We start from the raw sequence: 21,552 nt of genomic DNA, 5'->3' as shown, positions 1-21,552 counted from the left end.
GGTTAAACCTCGCGTGGTTTTGCCACTTAATTTTGGTCACTAAAAAAAAAAAAATCCTCTAAACGCAGATTACTAGAAGTGATGATCTGAGCACTGAATAAAGTGACGCTTGTGGTGATTTGTTACAGGTGTTTTTACAAATATTTCTCCTTTGTATCCGGTGGAGCGGCTGCTTAAATAGGAGCGAATGTCATGTACGCCCCGGAAGAAGCCGGAAAGGTGAAGCCCTGGGTTGGGCTGATCACTGGGCGTGCCGCGTGCTCCTTGTGTTTAGAACCTTCCTAATATATAATACTTGTCCTGCAGCGCTGCTCCGTATACCCCTGGCCTCTCAGAAGGTCCAATTACATGTCTTTGGGAGTGGAAATAAAAGTCCCAGGGGAGCAGCGCCCATGCGGGTGGACGACGACTCGTGGAGGGTAAACTCCTGAGCGGCACAACAGTTATCGGAGGAGACTGGATGGTTTTGTGGTAACACTGGGTGTCCCAGCGGTAAAATACACCTTAGGCCGAGATCACACACAGATTTGATGCAGATTTTGGTGCAGTTTTTTATTTTTTTTAAATTTTTTTAGCCAACCCCCAGGAGTGGACGGACGTATCGGATATGTCTGTGGCTACAGAAACCCTTCTGTGTTTGAGAAATGTTCATGGTAGGGAAAGGGTTAAAGAATTTCAAAAACACACTTTTTTTGGTCATCACATTTTGATCCCAGCCCTGTAATTTTTCAATGAATGTACATATAAAGCCTGTAGTGAGGCAGGAGCAGCACCTGTGGTCCCATGCTATAGAGACACAGGTGCTCTTTGTTCCACCATATTAGGGAGAATTCAGCGTCCGGGGGAATCATGGCATGAAAATTAGAGGCCATGAAACATCCATGGGGGCCACAGAAGTGTGAACTCTGTACAAGTCTCAGGTTGTGTGGGATGCCGGAATACGGTCGTATGTCTGAGGCACTATAGTGAATGTGGTGCAGCTGCTGAGCAGTAGGTGGCAGTAGAGAACCTGGCGGTGGGTACCGGGGTAATAATTGGGGTTAGTGATGGCCTTTTCATGGGCTGACACTAAGCCCCGCCTTAGTAATGGATGTTACCAATCAGCCGGCAGCTATTAATAAGACGGTAAAAGTTAAAAAAAAATACAAAGACATAGAAAAAACAGGTTTATTGAAATAACCCCCCCCCCCACACACACAACCCTCATTATCCCTTTTATTGCTGATAAAAAAAATAGCCGTCCTCGAATCTGAAGTAGTCCAACGACCGACCTTTAAAAAAAAAACAAAAAAAAAAACAACACTTTTTTTTAAGGCCCCGTTCACAGCACCGCTGCCCTTCTGTAGAGGGGTTCTGTCGGAGGTTTCCATCAGGTAACCCCCCCCCCCCCCCCTCAACTGAAAGGCAAACGGAAACCGCTCCCGTTTACATTACCATTCATCTCAATGGTGACAGAAACTTTGCTAATGGTTTCCTCTTGTCACCGTTGTGGCCGGTTTCCGTTGTTTTGAGAGAATCCATAGCACAGTTGACACTGATACTGACGCTGTCAAAACAACGGAACCCCTCAATGGAAGGGCAGCGGTGATGTGGACAGGGCCTTAGATACAGGGCCTGTCTGCTGGGGCCCTGTATCTAAGCCTAACACACGGTGGGCTTAAAGGGATTGTCCAGTCCCTAAACGTTGATGGCCTATCCTCAGGATAGGCCATCAATAGCTGATGGGTCGGGGTCTGACTCCCGGGAGCCGCCAATCGGCTGTTTTAAGGGGGGTGCAGCGCTCGTACAATCACTGCTTCCCCTTCATTTCCCTCACTTGCTCACACTGTGAATCGTTGACACGTCCATTTCGGCGATTCAGTGTGAGAAAGTGAGCGGAAGGAAGGTGAAGTAGCGCTCGTACGATCTCTGCACCCCCCTCAAAACAGCTGATTGCCGAGGGTCCCAGGTTGGGGTCCGTCTCCCATCAGCTCCAGCAGACAGTGGTATTACACTTACCCTCCTCTTCAGCCGCAGCGGAGGTCCTGACTCCATCCAGGGTTGGGATGTTGTGCGCAGCGCATAGTGACGTGATATCAGGACCTCCGCTGCGCTCTGGGTAGAGGGGGGGGGGGGGGTAAGTGCTGGCAGTTATTATAGTAATGTTTCATTGTTGGGGTGCGGGGGGATGGGACGTGCGGGCCCCCTGGCTTTGGGTCCTGGTTGCAATTGCGACCCCCTATAGTTATGCCACTGTGTAGACTGCTGCCTGATAATCATGGTCAAGTGCAGCTAAACGTTTGACAAACTTCTGATCTCATAGTGACATGTCAGAAGTTTGGATTGGTGGGGGTCTGAGCACTGAGACCCCCACCGATCGCTAGAACAAAGCAGCTGAAGGTCTCATGTGACCGCTCGGCCGCTTCGTGTCTGTTCGGCTTTTTCCGGAAAGCCGATGTATCGGAGTGCGAGCTCATAGACTTTCTATTGAATCCGTACACCGATACATTGATTTCCGGAAAAAGCCGAACAGACACGAAGCGGCCGAGCGCTCACATGAGACCTTCTGCTGCTTCGTTCTAGCGATTGATGAGATAGAGAAGTCTGACATGTCGCTATGACACGCCCGAAGTTTGTCAAACGTTTAGTTACACTTTAAATTTAACGACTCTGTACGTAAGTACGGACCAAAATGTCGTAGGCAGCCATATAATGTCCCACTTAGCATAGATTTACATAAATTAACATATGATTAATCTTTTTACCTGGAAGGGGATCGTCCTCATGCGCTCAGACTCCCCTTTTTATCCACCAACACCCCCCAGGCTAACTAATCCCCCCCCCACCATAAAAAACAAAAAACAACACAATCAAAATGAACCACCCCGAGGAAGACTCAAAATTAGGCCTATGCTCTGGCTGGGGATTCTGCTCCTAGAGGGAGTCCCAATGGCACTATCTACAGGGGGGGGGGGGGGTTGGCGCCATCTTCATGGGGGTGTGGTACTATCTACACGGACATTGTGGCACTATGTATGGGCACTATCTACAGCAGACACTGGCGCTAGGTACATGGGCACTATATACATGGGCACTGTGTCACTATCTGCAAGGGCACTGGCACTAGGGTCAGCTAAGGGGGCATTATACTGTATGGAGGAATTTGGGCATTGTACTGCATGGGGACATCTGTATGGACATTATACAGCATGGGGGCATCTGTGTTGTCTTTATACTGTATGATGGCAGTTATGGGGGCATTATACTGTATGATGGCAGTTATGGGGGCATTATACTGTATGGTGGCAGCTATGGGGGCATTATACTGTGTGGAGGGCAGCTATGGGGGCATTATACTGTATGATGGCAGTTATGGGGGCATTATACTGTATGATGGCAGTTATGGGGGCAGTATACTGTATGGTGGCAGCTATGGGGGCATTATACTGTATGGTGGCAGCTATGGGGGCATTATACTGTATGATGGCAGTTATGGGGGCAGTATACTGTATGATGGCAGTTATGGGGGCAGTATACTGTATGGTGGCAGCTATGGGGGCATTATACTGTGTGGAGGCAGCTATGGGGGCATTATACTGTATGATGGCAGTTATGGGGACATTATACTGTGTGGAGGCAGCTATGGGGGCATTATACTGTATGGTGGCAGCTATGGGGGCATTATACTGTATGATGGCAGTTATGGGGGCATTATACTGTATGGTGGCAGCTATGAGGGCATTATACTGTGTGGAGGCAGTTATGGGGGCATTATACTGTGTGGAGGGCAGTTATGGGGGCATTATACTGTGTGGAGGGCAGGTATGGGGCATTATACTGTATGATGGCAGTTATGGGGACATTATACTGTGTGGAGGCAGCTATGGGGGCATTATACTGTATGGTGGCAGCTATGGGGGCATTATACTGTATGATGGCAGTTATGGGGGCATTATACTGTATGGTGGCAGCTATGGGGGCAGTATACTGTATGGTGGCAGCTATGGGGGCATTATACTTTATGGTGGCAGCTATGGGGGCAGTATACTGTATGGTGGCAGCTATGGGGGCATTATACTTTATGGTGGCAGCTATGGGGGCATTATACTGTATGGTGGCAGCTATGGGGGCATTATACTGTATGGTGGCAGCTATGGGGGCAATATACTGTATGGGGCAGCTATGGGGGCATTATGCTGTGTGAGGGCAGATATTTGGTATTATACTGTGTGGGCTGAATCGGGTGTGTATGGGCGGGGATTGAGTGGGATTAGAGGCGTGGCTTAAAAGAAGAAACATTGTCGCTGGGCGCACCGCATCGGTTGTCCCTCTTTCTGATTCTTGAAAGTTGGGAGGTATGATGTTGACCCATCTACAATCTTATTGATAACGGAAATTGTATTATTATTTTTTTTTTAAATACTCAGAATAGCACAAACCATTGGATAATACACAAAACAGAAACCGCAGCATAACCCCCCCCCCCCCCCCCAACACACACGTTAAACCAGGGTGGGCAGGAGGGCAAACACTGGTCCGCTTGATGCTTCTGCCAAACTCCTCCCACTGACGCATGCGCGGCGTCTTCCTTCCCAGTCAAGCCGCTCCCCCCCAACGTGCCGATCCTTCCCCGATGTGCCGATCCTTCCCCGACGTGCCGATCCTTCCCCGACGTGCCGCTCCTCCCCCGACGTGCCGCGGCTCCGTAGCTCCCAGGAGGAGCAGAGCTCATACATGTCATTTATATCTACATCTTCACATAATCCCCCCCAGAACTGAAGAGACCAAATATCTCTGATCCAGATGTCGGTAATGGAGTTGGCAAACTGTCTGGTCGGGCACAGGGGGTGATTACATACGTAACCGTTCATCTCATCATCTCTATAAATGCTCCTGTGTGCAGATATCGCTGTTACGCACTTGTTATGGCGCCCCCTGCTGTTCATTTGATTCCCTCTCAGAATGTCCACCTGACATGTCCAGCAGTGATTGTGTAGACCAGTCAATGTTCTCATGGCCACAGCCTCCATGTGGCCAAGATTTGATGGTCCCCACACATTTCCCTTGGGGTCCCACATTACAGTCCTGCCCCAAAAATGTGATGAATGGAGAAACAAGTGCCCATTATGCCCCTGACACATTAATAGTGACCGGCACGGAGATAGAGCTCCTTCCTCTGTGCCAGAGAGGGGGTTAATGGAGGCCGCAGACTTGTAAGTGGAGATAGATGAGTTGCACATGATGACCATAGACGGCTATTTATAAATGCCCACATGACCCCGTCCTGTGCCACACAGCGAGCGGCTGCATAACCCCCACAATGAGGGCAAAAGAGGCAGAAAAGTGACCGGACTCCCAGCCGCAGGTGAGGAGGCCCCGAGAGAGGGAGAGACTGTGAGGGGTCCGGGGGGCACAACACAGGAAGAGTGGGGGATACACTATGGGGGGACAGGTGGTGCTGAGGCCATAGCATAGAGACTGGCGTATGGACTGTGAGAGGGACATGGGGGTCATAGTACAGAAAGAGGAGGGGGCTACACAGTCATAACACCAAGGGATGTACACTATAGGGGTATACAGGGCACTGGGGTCACAGCACAAATGTATATACAACATCGGGGGGCACAGGGGGAAATACACTATGAGGGGCACAGGGGTTATATGACGTAGTGAGACATACTGTGTTAGTCGCTGACTGTAGAGGACATTGGGGACAAGAAGGGATCCGGATGGAGGCGCTCTGCTCCTATATTACGGAACTCCTCACTATATATATACTGTGACCCCCTCATATACTGTGACCCCTCATATACTGTGACCCCTCATATACTGTGACCCCTCATATACTGTGACCCCTCATATACTGTGACCCCTTATATACTGTGACCCCTCATAAACTGTGACCCATCATAAACTGTGACCCCTCATATACTGTGACCCCTTATATACTGTGACCCCTCATAAACTGTGACCCATCATAAACTGTGACCCCTCATATACTGTGACCCCTTATATACTGTGACCCCTTATATACTGTGACCCCTCATAAACTGTGACCCCTCATATACTGTGACCCCTTATATACTGTGACCCCTCATAAACTGTGACCCCTCATATACTGTGACCCCTTATATACTGTGACCCCTTAATTTATTGTGACTCCTCATATATTGTGGCCTCTCATATACTGTGACCCCTCATATACTGTGACCTCTCATATATTGTGACCTCTCATATACTGTGACCTCTCATATACTGTGACCCCCTCATATACTGTGACCCCCTCATATACTGTGACCCCTCATATACTGTGACCCTTCATATACTGTGACCCCTCATATACTGTGACCTCTCATATATTGTGACCTCTCATATACTGTGACCTCTCATATACTGTGACCCCCTCATATACTGTGACCTCTCATATACTGTGACCCCTCATATACTGTGACCTCTCATATACTGTGACCTCTCATATACTGTGACCCCTCATATACTGTGACCTCTCATATACTGTGACCCCTCATATATTGTGACCCCTCATATATTGTGACCCCTCATATACTGTGACCTCTCATATACTGTGACCTCTCATATACTGTGACCCCCTCATATACTGTGACCTCTCATATACTGTGACCTCTCATATACTGTGACCCCCTCATATACTGTGACCCCCTCATATACTGTGACCCCTCATATACTGTGACCCCCTCATATACTGTGACCCCTCATATACTGTGACCCCTCATATACTGTGACCCCTCATATATTGTGACCCCTCATATACTGTGACCCCTCATATACTGTGACCCCTCATATACTGTGACCTCTCATATACTGTGACACCTCATATACTGTGACCTCTCATATACTGTGACCCCCCCATATACTGTGACCTCTCATATACTGTGACCCCCTCATATACTGTGACCCCTCATATACTGTGACCCCCCCATATACTGTGACCCCTCATATACTGTGACCCCTCATATACTGTGACCCCTCATATACTGTGACCCCTCATATACTGTGACCCCTCATATACTGTGACCTCTCATATACTGTGACCCCTCATATACTGTGACCTCTCATATACTGTGACCCCTCATATATTGTGGCCTCTCATATACTGTTACCCCCTCATTTACTGTGACCACCCCATATACTGTGACCCCTCATATATTGTGGCCTCTCATATACTGTGACCCCCTCATATACTGTGACCCCCTCATATACTGTGACCCCTCATATACTGTGACCCCCTCATATACTCTGACCCCTCATATACTGTGACCCCCTCATATACTGTGACCCCTCATATACTGTGACCCCCCCATATACTGTGACCCCCCCATATACTGTGACCCCTCATATATTGTGACCCCTCATATACTGTGACCTCTCATATATTGTGACCTCTCATATACTGTGACCTCTCATATACTGTGACCCCCTCATATACTGTGACCCCCTCATATACTGTGACCCCTCATATACTGTGACCCTTCATATACTGTGACCCCTCATATACTGTGACCTCTCATATATTGTGACCTCTCATATACTGTGACCTCTCATATACTGTGACCCCCTCATATACTGTGACCTCTCATATACTGTGACCCCTCATATACTGTGACCTCTCATATACTGTGACCCCTCATATATTGTGACCCCTCATATATTGTGACCCCTCATATACTGTGACCTCTCATATACTGTGACCTCTCATATACTGTGACCCCCTCATATACTGTGACCTCTCATATACTGTGACCTCTCATATACTGTGACCCCCTCATATACTGTGACCCCCTCATATACTGTGACCCCTCATATACTGTGACCCCCTCATATACTGTGACCCCTCATATACTGTGACCCCTCATATACTGTGACCCCTCATATATTGTGACCCCTCATATACTGTGACCCCTCATATACTGTGACCCCTCATATACTGTGACCTCTCATATACTGTGACCCCTCATATACTGTGACCTCTCATATACTGTGACCCCCCCATATACTGTGACCTCTCATATACTGTGACCCCCTCATATACTGTGACCCCTCATATACTGTGACCCCCCCATATACTGTGACCCCTCATATACTGTGACCCCTCATATACTGTGACCCCTCATATACTGTGACCCCTCATATACTGTGACCTCTCATATACTGTGACCCCTCATATACTGTGACCTCTCATATACTGTGACCCCTCATATATTGTGGCCTCTCATATACTGTTACCCCCTCATTTACTGTGACCCCTCATATATTGTGGCCTCTCATATACTGTGACCCCCTCATATACTGTGACCCCCTCATATACTGTGACCCCTCATATACTGTGACCCCCTCATATACTGTGAACCCTCATATACTGTGACCCCCTCATATACTGTGACCCCTCATATACTGTGACCCCCTCATATACTGTGACCCCTCATATACTGTGACCCCTCATATACTGTGACCCCCCATATACTGTGACCCCTCATATATTGTGACCCCTCATATACTGTGACCTCTCATATACTGTGACCTCTCATATACTGTGACCCCTCATATACTGTGACCCCCCCATATACTGTGACCCCTCATATACTGTGACCCCTCATATACTGTGACCCCTCATATACTGTGACCCCTCATATACTGTGACCCCCCATATACTGTGACCCCTCATATATTGTGACCCCTCATATACTGTGACCTCTCATATACTGTGACCTCTCATATACTGTGACCCCTCATATATTGTGACCCCTCATATATTGTGACCTCTCATATACTGTGACCTCTCATATACTGTGACCTCTCATATATTGTGACCCCTCATATACTGTGACCCCCCCATATACTGTGACCCCCCCATATACTGTGACCCCTCATATATTGTGACCCCTCATATACTGTGACCTCTCATTTACTGTGACCTCTCATATACTGTGACCCCTCATATATTGTGACCTCTCATATACTGTGACCCCTCATATACTGTGACCCCACATATACTGTGACCCCTCATATACTGTGACCCCTCATATATTGTGACCTCTCATATACTGTGACCTCTCATATACTGTGACCCCTCATATACTGTGACCCCTCATATATTGTGACCTCTCATATACTGTGACCCCTCATATATTGTGACCTCTCATATACTGTGACCCCCCCATATACTGTGATCCCTCATATACTGTGACCCCTCATATATTGTGGCCTCTCATATACTGTTACCCCCTCATTTACTGTGACCCCCCCATATACTGTGACCCCTCATATATTGTGACCCCTCATATACTGTGACCCCCCATATACTGTGACCCCTCATATATTGTGACCCCTCATATACTGTGACCTCTCATATACTGTGACCTCTCATATACTGTGACCTCTCATATACTGTGACCCCCTCATATACTGTGACCCCTCATATATTGTGGCCTCTCATATACTGTGACCCCCCCATATACTGTGACCCCTCATATATTGTGACCCCTCATATACTGTGACCCCCCATATACTGTGACCCCTCATATATTGTGACCCCTCATATACTGTGACCCCTCATATACTGTGACCTCTCATATACTGTGACCCCTCATATATTGTGACCCCTCATATACTGTGACCCCTCATATATTGTGACCTCTCATATACTGTGACCTCTCATATACTGTGACCTCTCATATATTGTGACCCCTCATATACTGTGACCCCCCCATATACTGTAACCCCCCCATATACTGTGACCCCTCATATATTGTGACCCCTCATATACTGTGACCTCTCATATACTGTGACCCCTCATATACTGTGACCCCTCATATATTGTGACCTCTCATATACTGTGACCCCTCATATACTGTGACCCCTCATATACTGTGACCCCTCATATACTGTGACCCCACATATACTGTGACCCCTCATATACTGTGACCCCTCATATATTGTGACCTCTCATATACTGTGACCTCTCATTTACTGTGACCCCTCATATATTGTGACCTCTCATATACTGTGACCTCTCATTTACTGTGACCCCTCATATATTGTGACCTCTCATATACTGTTACCCCCTCATTTACTGTGACCCCCCCATATACTGTGACCCCTCATATATTGTGGCCTCTCATATACTGTTACCCCCTCATTTACTGTGACCCCCCCCCATATACTGTGACCCCTCATATACTGTGACCTCTCATATACTGTTACCCCCTCATTTACTGTGACCCCTCATATACTGTGACCCCTCATATACTGTGACCCCTCATATATTGTGACCCCTCATATACTGTGAACCCTCATATATTGTGACCCCCCCATATACTGTGACCCCCCCATATACTGTGACCCCCTCATGATGGATCAGATGTTTATTCTTTCTCTTTTATGACTGAACAAAGCTGCACGTCCCCATCCCCCCATCCCGACCTTCTTGTTCCCATTTTCCTTTACAGTCAGCGACTCACACTGTATTCTCCACTATGTGCCCCCTGTACCCTCATAGTGTATATCTGTCTGTGCAATGACCCCAGTGCCCCCTGTACCCTCATAGTGCATATCTGTCTGTACTGTGACCCCAGTGCCCCCTGTACCCTCATAGTGCATATCTGTCTGTACTGTGACCCCAGTGCCCCCTGTACCCTCATAGTGTATATCTGTCTGTGTTATGACCCCAGTGCCCCCTGTACCCTCATAGTGCATATCTGTCTGTGCAATGACCCCAGTGCCCCCTGTACCCTCATAGTGCATATCTGTCTGTGCAATGACCCCAGTGCCCCCTGCACCCTCATAATGTATATCTGTCTGTGCAATGACCCCAGTGCCCCCTGTACCCTCATAGTGTATATCTGTCTGTGCTGTGACCCCAGTGCCCCCTGTACCCTCATAGTGCATATCTGTCTGTGCAATGACCCCAGTGCCCCCTGTACCCTCATAGTGCATATCTGTCTGTGCAATGACCCCAGTGCCCCCTGCACCCTCATAATGTATATCTGTCTGTGCAATGACCCCAGTGCCCCCTGTACCCTCATAGTGTATATCTGTCTGTGCTGTGACCCCAGTGCCCCCTGTACCCTCATAGTGTATATCTGTCTGTGTTATGACCCCAGTGCCCCCTGTACCCTCATAGTGTATATCTGTCTGTGCTATGACCCCAGTGCCCCCTGTACCCTCATAGTGCATATCTGTCTGTGCTATGACCCCAGTGCCCCCTGTACCCTCATAGTGTATATCTGTCTGTGCTGTGACCCCAGTGCCCCCTGTACCCTCATAGTGTATATCTGTCTGTGTTATGACCCCAGTGCCCCCTGTACCCTCATAGTGCATATCTGTCTGTGCTATGACCCCAGTGCCCCCTGTACCCTCATAGTGTATATCTGTCTGTGTTATGACCCCAGTGCCCCCTGTACCCTCATAGTGTATATCTGTCTGTGTTATGACCCCAGTGCCCCCTGTACCCTCATAGTGCATATCTGTCTGTGCAATGACCCCAGTGCCCCCTGTACCCTCATAGTGCATATCTGTCTGTGCAATGACCCCAGTGCCCCCTGCACCCTCATAATGTATATCTGTCTGTGCAATGACCCCAGTGCCCCCTGTACCCTCATAGTGTATATCTGTCTGTGCTGTGACCCCAGTGCCCCCTGTACCCTCATAGTGTATATCTGTCTGTGTTATGACCCCAGTGCCCCCTGTACCCTCATAGTGTATATCTGTCTGTGTGGTGACCTCAGTGCCCCCTGTACCCTCATAGTGCATATCTGTCTGTGCTATGACCCCAGTGCCCCCTGTACCCTCATAGTGTATATCTGTCTGTGCTGTGACCCCAGTGCCCCCTGTACCCTCATAGTGCATATCTGTCTGTGCTATGACCCCAGTGCCCCCTGTACCCTCATAGTGTATATCTGTCTGTGTTATGACCCCAGTGCCCCCTGTACCCTCATAGTGTATATCTGTCTGTGTTATGACCCCAGTGCCCCCTGTACCCTCATAGTGTATATCTGTCTGTGTTATGACCCCAGTGCCCCCTGTACCCTCATAGTGTATATCTGTCTGTGTTATGACCCCAGTGCCCCCTGTACCCTCATAGTGTATATCTGTCTGTGTTATGACCCCAGTGCCCCCTGCACCCTCATAATGTATATCTGCCTGTGCAATGACCCCAGTGCCCCCTGTACCCTCATAGTGTATATCTGTCTGTGCTGTGACCCCAGTGCCCCCTGTACCCTCATAGTGTATATCTGTCTGTGAAATGACCCCAGTGCCCCCTGTACCCTCATAGTGCATATCTGTCTGTGCTGTGACCCCAGTGCCCCCTGTACCCTCATAGTGTATATCTGTCTGTGCTATGACCCCAGTGCCCCCTGTACCCTCATAGTGTATATCTGTCTGTGTTATGACCCCAGTGCCCCCTGTACCCTCATAGTGTATATCTGTCTGTGTTATGACCCCTGTATCCCTCATAGTGTATATCTGTCTCTGCTGTGACCCCAGTGCCCCCTGTACCCTCATAGTGTATATCTGTCTGTGTTATGACCCCAGTGCCCCCTGTACCCTCATAGTGTATATCTGTCTGTGCTATGACCCCAGTGCCCCCTGTACCCTCATAGTGTATATCTGTATGTGTTATGACCCCAGTGCCCCCTGTACCCTCATAGTGTATATCTGTATGTGCAATGACCCCAGTGCCCCCTGTACCCTCATAGTGTATATCTGTCTGTGCTATGACCCCAGTGCCCCCTGTACCCTCATAGTGCATATCTGTCTGTGCAATGACCCCAGTGCCCCCTGTACCCTCATACTGTATATCTGTCTCTGCTGTGACCCCAGTGCCCCCTGCACCCTCATAATGTATATCTGTCTGTGTTATGACCCCAGTGCCCCCTGTACCCTCATAGTGTATATCTGTATGTGTTATGACCCCAGTGCCCCCTGTACCCTCATAGTGTATATCTGTCTGTGCTATGACCCCAGTGCCCCCTGTACCCTCATAGTGTATATCTGTCTCTGCTGTGACCCCAGTGCCCCCTGTACCCTCATAGTGTATATCTGTCTGTGCTATGACCCCAGTGCCCCCTGTACCCTCATAGTGTATATCTGTCTCTGCTGTGACCCCAGTGCCCCCTGTACCCTCATAGTGTATATCTGTCTGTGTTATGACCCCAGTGCCCCCTGTACCCTCATAGTGTATATCTGTATGTGCAATGACCCCAGTGCCCCCTGTACCCTCATAGTGTATATCTGTCTGTGCTATGACCCCAGTGCCCCCTGTACCCTCATAGTGCATATCTGTCTGTACTGTGACCCCAGTGCCCCCTGTACCCTCATAGTGTATATCTGTCTGTGTTATGACCCCAGTGCCCCCTGTACCCTCATAGTGTATATCTGTATGTGTTATGACCCCAGTGCCCCCTGTACCCTCATAGTGTATATCTGTCTGTGCTATGACCCCAGTGCCCCCTGTACCCTCATAGTGTATATCTGTCTGTGTTATGACAACAGTGCCCCCTGTACCCTCATAGTGTATATCTGTCTGTGTGGTGACCTCAGTGCCCCCTGTACCCTCATAGTGTATATCTGTCTGTGTTATGACCCCAGTGCCCCCTGCACCCTCATAGTGTATATCTGTATGTGTTATGACCCTAGCACTTGTTTAAGGGCTTATTTAGACGAACGGGATATACGTCTATATATGATGTTCACACGCGTCACACGGACCTATATTAGTCTATGGGGCCGTGCAGACAGTTGCGTGATTTTTACTCAGCGTTAGTCCGCAGCGAAAAAGTCACGACATGTCCGTTCTTTTGTCAATGGGTGCGTGAAAACCACGCATGTCACACGGAAGCACTTCCGTGGGACGAACGTGATTCGCGCAACAGCTGTGAAAAGGATGAATGAAAACAGAAAAGCACCACGTGCTACAAACATACAGACAGAGTGTCATAATGATGGCGGCTGCGCGAAAATCATGCGGCTGTCAAGTGCCTTTTGCGCGCGTTCGTGTGAATCCCGTCTAAAGTCGACATTTGTCGCGTACGTCCTTGGTAGTCAGAGGCCTCACTGGCATTTTCATGATTTTAACTTCTCTATTCACAGCCGGATTTCATCTGAATCATTGAGAGGAGAGACGGACAGATCATGGTGAGTAACACACAATCACCCATCACCTCTACTACAGCTCATGTACAGCATTTCACTAATCCACATATAAAGTTGTCCTTATACTGATCTCCAGTTACATCCAAAGCGAGTAACAATTCTGCTGCTTACTACTTGGAATCTTTTCTTGTTTCTTTACACTGCAGCTAAACAGCAGATTTCTGAGCTCCCAGAATGCACTTGTTTTAATATAAAATTATGAATTTAAGCTTTGGTAGTGTTTGGAGAAGAACAATGACATAGCTAAAAATGAGTAAACAATGGAGGACGGTGGATCTCCCGCGCTAATAATTAGTGTTCTGCAGTGCTAGGAAAGGACAGGTGTTCGGTGAAGTTACTTGTTAGTTTTTGTTCTTTTTTGTTCACTTTGATTATTCTTATTTCTTGTTCTGAATATATTAGGGAAGGACCCAGCGGCCTCCGCCGGGACAGCACCGGCACTGCCAGATCTGCTACAACAAGCGGTGCAATGTGCCCGTCAATACTGGCATCTCCTGCGTAGTGATCGGCTGCGGACTGCACTGCGGTGCCACCTTCCACGTGTGCAAAGAGGAGGAACATCGTCTTCTGTGCCCCAACGAGTGGGTGCCCTGTCTGAACTCCGTCTATGGCTGCCCTTTCTCAATGTCCCGATGCAAGCAGGCGACACATCTGAAGGTCTGTCCGGCCAGCGTGGTCTGCTGCTCCATGGACTGGAATCGCTGGCCGACTCTCGACAAGGATCAGACACTTTATAGGAATCTCCTGCAGGAGGAGGACGGACAGGAACGTCTGGACGTGGCTCTGACATTGAGAGACCAGAAGAATCTTTTTGGTTCCCTCAAAATGGCTGAACTTTATCCAGAACTATCAGAGGATCCGAAAGACACGATCGCTTCGGGTGTATGTGAGCTGGAGCAGGATGGGGGTGCAGTAGGGGGGTCAGATCCTGGGAATGTGGGGATGGTAGACGTGAGCAATGAAGAAACGGTGGGGCTGACTCAGTATGAGCGAGAGGCCTTGGCTCGGGGACAGACTGAGTTGGATTTAGAGAAATTCAAAAGGTGGGAGACTATTTTTAGCAAAGAGATAAAAGCGGCCGAGATTCTGCAGTCCGGTCCTGTACAGAGCAGCAGCCACCAGCTCCTGGGCACTAGCATGCCACCCGGCAACAAACCCAAAGAAGAGAAAAGTGGAGAACCAGATGGAGCAAAAAAGTCAGAAGAAGCCAAAAGGCTGGCGATCGATTTGGAAAGGACGGGGTTTGCTCCTTGGCAGGAGGGCGTCCTGGAGAGACTGAAGTCTGAAGTGGATTGTGGGAGCTACAACATGTATCTGGTGCACCATGGCAGCATGCTCATCCGATTTGGACAGATGGCCGCGTGTACCCCTAAAGAAAAAGACTTTGTTTATGGAAAACTGGAAGCCCAGACCCTGAAGACCGTCTGCACCTTCAAAGTACCGATCAGCTACTGCAGCAGGAGGGCCAAGCTGGCGGATGACAGCATCAAGCGAGAGAGTGCCCAGAAACTGGTGGACACCTCTGACCTTGGAGTGCCAGTAGACAACTTGCCACTGACGGAAACCATTAACCCTACTTTACTAGTGGCCCTCGAGAGGGAGCTGAGGGGCCATGCCGTGTCTCAGATGAAAGCCCTCGATGGCCTGCTCATTGACTTAGGAACCCAGACCTATGATTTTGGAGCAGATCCTTTCACCCCCAAGACAGTTTTATTAGATCTTCTGGCCGAAAAGAACATGGGAAGTTTAGGTCTTTACTTGGACTTGGAGAGTGAGTGTGTGAGCAACAAACACAACAAGTCCAATTCCTCCTTCACATTCTCCTGCAACCTCTTCTTCCGCCGGGACGAGTTTGCTTCACATTTTAAGAATGTGCACTCGGACATCCAGTCCTGCCTGGGCGGCTGGTTCCAACAACGTTGCCCACTTTCTTACTTGGGCTGCACCTTTGTGAAAAACAGGTTTCGGGCTGCGGGACAATCGTCGCAGGTCGTCTATAACAAGCACATGAAGACGTTTGCAATAAAACCGCTGGTGGATGGTGCTTTATATGAAGGTGTCAGACCTAATCTTTCAAGAAGTCATCGAGGAAAGAGCAAGGACTCCCTAAGCAACCTGCCGGTGGAGGTCCTACAGCATGTTGCTGGGTTCCTGGACAGCTTCAGCCTCTGTCAGCTCTCACAAGTGTCTTCTCTCATGAGAGATATCTGTGCCTCATTGTTACAGGAGAGAGGGATGGTCCACCTGTGCTGGGAGAAGAAGACTTATTCACATGGTGGAACTTCATGGAGATGTCGGAAGAAGGTAGGTGCGGTGGGAGAACATACAATAGAGGCAGATAATGTGACTGCTATGGAGAGAGGGGCCCCAGCCCAGGTTGGTCCCATCCCTTTTGCTATTGGGTGGTAAGAACCTGTGCAGGACACCCTTCTCCAGAGGAACTGCAATGTCAGCAAATAAGGGGGATGGGGAGTTATCCCAAAGATCATGGAAGGAGGGGGGACAAGCACGAGGCAGTTCTGCCACCATAAGGAATGGCCCATTTTGATCTTTGCTACTGAGGTCTGATCAGTTCTGCATTTGATGTACATAACATGAGGCAGCCTGACAAAAATAAACAAAAATGTAACATGCCGCTAAGAGACTTGGCCATCCCGAGCTGGCACCTGTGATCCAGCTGACAGTCATGTAAATTATCTCCCCGCCCGATCCGTTAATTAGTAATAGATGCCATAAAAGACTAGGAGAAGGACTCATAATACCGGATCTCCCCAGGTGTAATAGCGGAAACTACAATCATGGCGCCATGTGCTCTATGTCTACAGATGTAATCGATGACTGGGCAGATCATTAATATATAGAATATATGTAATCAAGTGAGCTCCCCCTAGTGGTGGCTGCAGGCAGCAGAATGTTATAATGTAGATCTATGGGAGCTGTATAAATCTGTATGTCGTGAGCTCCCCCTAGTGGTGGCTGCAGGCAGCAGAATGTTATCATGTAACTCTATGGGAACTGTATATATCTGTATGTAGTGAGCTCCCCCTAGTGGTGGCTGCAGGTAGCAGAATGTTATCATGTAACTCTATGGGAGCTGTATGCATCTGTATGTAGTGAGCCCCCCCCCCTAGTGGTGGCTGCAGGCAGCAGAATGTTATCATGTAACTCTATGGGAGCTGTATATATGTGAATGTAGTGAGGCCCCCCTAGTGGTGGGTGCAGTCAGAAGAACGTTATCATGTACAGATGTTGCCGTCTTTATCTAGACTTTTCCAATGGTTTTTCTTTTGTAATATCACGCTGCAGCAAGTTATCAGAGTCAAGATAAAGATGGCTACATCCGTAACTCTATGGGAGCTGTATATTTCTGTATGTAGTGAGCTCCCCCTAGTGGTGTCTTCAGGCAGCAGAATGTTATCATGTAACTCTATAGGAGCTGTATATATCTGTATGTAGTGTTCTCCCCCTAGTGGTGTCTGTAGGCAGCAGAATGTTATCATGTAACTCTATGGGAGCTGTATATATCTGTATGTAGTGTTCTCCCCCTAGTGGTGTCTGTAGGCAGCAGAATGTTATCATGTAACTCTATAGGAGCTGTATATATCTGTATGTAGTGAGCTCCCCCTAGTGGTGTCTGTAGGCAGCAGAATGTTATCATGTAACTCTATGGGAGCTGTATATATCTGTATGTAGTGAGCTCCCCCTAGTGGTGTCTGCAGGCAGAAGAATGTTATCATGTAACTCTATAGGAGCTGTATGCATCTGTATGTAGTGAGCTCCCCCTAGTGGTGTCTGCAGGCAGCAGAATGTTATCATGCAACTCTATAGGAGCTGTATGCATCTGTATGTAGTGAGCCCCCCTAGTGGTGGCTGCAGGCAGCAGAATGTTATCATGTAACTCTATAGGAGCTGTATATATCTGTATGTAGTGAGCTCCCTCTAGTGGTGGCTGCAGGCAGCAGAATGTTATCATGTAACTCTATGGGAGCTGTATATATCTGTATGTAGTGGAGGGATTGACGCTGCATTCAGAAGGGCGCAGATGTACGTGAGTTTTCGCCTCAGATGATGTACACGTACGTGATTATGTGTTAAGGGGTTTAACAAAATGACCCCCTTGTTCTCCACGTGTAGAAGCTGCCGTGACACTGTTTTTCTCCTTGTCTTTCAGATCTGGAATTTCAGCAGCCTCTTCTCCCCGGTGCAGCACTGGACGCTCGCGGACATCTCCTCCATATCTGAACACCTGAAGGTTTGTCCCCTTAACACCCCGGAGCAGAAGAAGGATCCGTTCCAGCTCCTCAGCCTGTACGATCAGAAGAAGGAGAAGAAGAGGGAGAGTCTACTGAACCTCCGGAGGAAGCTGCCGCCATGAATGACGACACAGGCCACGCCCCTCAATGCATGGGGAGGAGCTTAAGAGAGAAAAACCAGCAGCCTCGCCCCTAACCGGCCCAAAAAATGTCTTACAAAAAAGATTAAAGACAAAGACAAAAAGCCAGATAACTGGAAACTAACAAAGGTTTCTTATTTTCTTATTTAATGCAAATAAAGCTTAATCCTTGCACGTGTCCATGATACCTGCTTGCTGTCAATGAATGGAAGCATTCTTCTTTACACCCAAAGGCTTAAAACCTGTCCTCTAAATATTTATCACATCTGAGTATTTGTTACAATTGTATCCAGTCCAGACAAAACTCTGTGAGATAAACACATCAGCAGCCAGTGGCGGATTATCATTAGGGCGTTTCGGGCGGTCGCCTGGGGCCCAAGGCTGCCAGGGGGCCCAAGGCTCCCAGGGGGCCTATGACCGCCCGAACCCCCTCATGCCCAGTGGCGTCGCTAGCACCGGAGGGAGCCCCGGTGCCAGGACCGCACCTGTCAGGCGAGGGGAGCTTCGCTTCTACTTAGCAGCCCTGCTTTAGAAGCTCCCCCTCCAGCCCCCCTTCCTGCTCTAAACATCTCTCCTCTGCTGCTAGCTGTCGGGACATGGGGGAGGGGAGACTGTGCTGTGAGCAGGAGAAGAGCTGCAGTGAAGACATAAAAGGTAAGTGCATGTGTGTTTAATGTCCATATTCATGTGTTTACAAGGTGTACTTTGTGCATAATGTGCTTACTTTGTGCATAATGTCCTTCCTTTTGCATAATGTGTGTACTGTGCCTACTTTGTGCATAATGTGCGTACTTTGTGCATAATGTGGTACTTTGTGTACTGTGCGTACTTTGTGCATAATGTGCCTACTTTGTGTACTGTGCGTATTTTGTGCATAATGTGCCTACTTTGTGCATAATGTGCCTACTTTGTGCATAATGTGGTACTTTGTGTACTGTGCGTACTTTGTGCATAATGTGGTACTTTGTGTACTGTGCGTACTTTGTGCATAATGTGCCTACTTTGTGCATAATGTGCCTACTTTGTGCATAATGTGGTACTTTGTGTACTGTGCGTACTTTGTGCATAATGTGCCTACTTTGTGCATAATGTGCGTACTTTGTGCATAATGTCCTTACTTTGTGCATAATGTGCGTACTTTGTGCATAATGTGGTACTTTGTGCATAATGTGCCTACTTTGTGCATAATGTGTGTACTGTGCCTACTTTGTGCATAATGTGCCTACTTTGTGCATAATGTGCCTACTTTGTGCATAATGTGCATACTTTGTGCATAATGTGGTACTTTGTGTATAATGTGTGTACTTTGTGCATAATGTGCGTACTTTGTGTACTGTGCGTACTTTGTGCATAATGTGCCTACTTTGTGTACTTTGTGCATAATGTGTGTACTGTGCGTACTTTGTGCATAATGTGCCTACTTTGTGCATAATGTGCCTACTTTGTGTACTGTGTGTACTTTGTGCATAATGTGCCTACTTTGTGTACTGTGCGTACTTTGTGCATAATGTGGTACTTTGTGTACTGTGCGTACTTTGTGCATAATGTGCCTACTTTGTGTACTAGTGTTTAGGTAGTGTTAGCAATAGTTACGGCGCGGCAGGGTGGTGGTGGAGAAGGGGGGCCCAAGTTTGGGTAACAGCCCAGGGCCCATGGTCTTCTTAATCCGCCACTGTCAGCAGCACACATTTTTCTCCTGTCCTGATAGTTTGTTACATTTTACCCGCTCCGATAAATTGTATCAGTACAGGCACAGCGCCCACACTGGATGTAGTTGTAACAAACCTTCAGCTGGGAGTCAGGACAGATTTGTTCCCTCTGGATATAAACAAGAATGTTTTTATTTACTACAGCAAGCAGAGATCCTGTTTTCAGGTTGGGGCTGTGCTCTGATTTGCTGCAAACATTACATACTGTACATCTGTGCGCTGATGTTTATGCATTTGGTGCATGTCAAATAAATTTTGCGTTTTTTTTGGCGACTATTGTTATAGAGACGCTTTTTATTAGGGTATGTTCACACGGCAGCGTCCGTAGCGGCTGAAATTACGGGGCTGTTGTCAGGAGAAAACAGCTCCGTAATTTCAGCCGTAATGGCATGTTGAGGCGCTTTTCGCTGCGTCCATTACGGACGTTAAATGGAGCTGTTTTTCTATGGAGTCCATGGAAAATTGCTCCATTTACGTCTGAAGAAGTGACAGGCACTTCCTTGACGCGAGCGTCTTTTTTACGCGCCGCCTTTTGACAGCGGGGCGTAAAAAAAATTACCGTGTGCACAGAACATCGTAAGACCCATTCTAATGAATGGGCAGATGTTTGCCAACGCTATCGAGCCGCATTTTCGGACGTAAATCGAGCTCCTATAATGCACTTTATTATCCGGCGTGACGTAAAAGAAGTCACATGACCACGTGTAATAGAAACATGTGGTCGTTTATAATTGCTGCTGATTATAGTCGTCAGTTATCGGCCGGAGCTGCAGGTGGAGGTGAAACTGCGGAGAACCACAATCGTATTTACTTATCATAAAATATCGCCAGCTGTCGCCTGTCCTGCTGTCCGAGCAGCCATCACACGTATTGTGGCGCCACCTAGTGCCTGATAGTAATCACAGCAGTAAGGGACTCACTTCTTCTATAGAGGGCCGGTGTGTGGAAGTTTTATTCTATAGGTTGTTACATTGTATCTGGAGTTATTATTATTATTGGGCTAAGTTCACACTGCGTTGTATAATCAGTAAGGCCTGATTCACACGAACGCTGCGCATCTCGGACGTGAAAAACTGCAGTTTTTCACGTCCGAGGTGCATCCGTGCTCAGCGCTGCGGGACGCGATGTCACGCATCCCCCGTAGTTGAGAGTCTATGGAGGGATGCGCGATGCATGAAAAGAACGGACATGTCCTATTTTCGCACGGACCCTTCACACGGTCCGTTCAAACAACGGCTGTGTGAACGGCCACATTGAATTACATAGGTCCGTGGAACGGCC

At 48.2% G+C, this 21,552-nt stretch overlaps 1 protein-coding gene across 1 annotated transcript; it reads left to right on the top strand.

Annotated features, from left to right (window-relative positions):
* Positions 1 to 392: 392 nt before the first annotated feature.
* On the top strand, positions 393 to 18,599 carry FBXO40 (F-box protein 40). Its single transcript, XM_075851255.1, has 3 exons — positions 393 to 419; positions 14,572 to 16,473; positions 18,341 to 18,599. The coding sequence occupies exons 1-3, from the start codon at positions 393 to 395 to the stop codon at positions 18,542 to 18,544; spliced, it is 2,133 nt and encodes a 710-aa protein (XP_075707370.1). The 3' UTR covers positions 18,545 to 18,599.
* Positions 18,600 to 21,552: the final 2,953 nt, after the last annotated feature.

Source organism: Rhinoderma darwinii, chromosome 2 (genome assembly GCF_050947455.1).
Source record: "Rhinoderma darwinii isolate aRhiDar2 chromosome 2, aRhiDar2.hap1, whole genome shotgun sequence".
In the NCBI taxonomy this organism is placed as follows: Eukaryota; Metazoa; Chordata; class Amphibia; order Anura; family Rhinodermatidae; genus Rhinoderma; species Rhinoderma darwinii.
The sequence above is the reverse complement of the archived record's forward strand: the minus strand, read 5'-3'. Positions and strand labels throughout refer to the sequence as shown.

Coding starts and splice junctions, on each gene's coding strand:
- FBXO40 (XM_075851255.1), top strand. CDS start 393: ATGCGGGTGGACGACGACTCGTGGAGG. Junction 420..14,571: donor TGGACGACGACTCGTGGAGG/GTAAACTCCTGA, acceptor TGAATATATTAG/GGAAGGACCCAGCGGCCTCC. Junction 16,474..18,340: donor CATGGAGATGTCGGAAGAAG/GTAGGTGCGGTG, acceptor CTTGTCTTTCAG/ATCTGGAATTTCAGCAGCCT.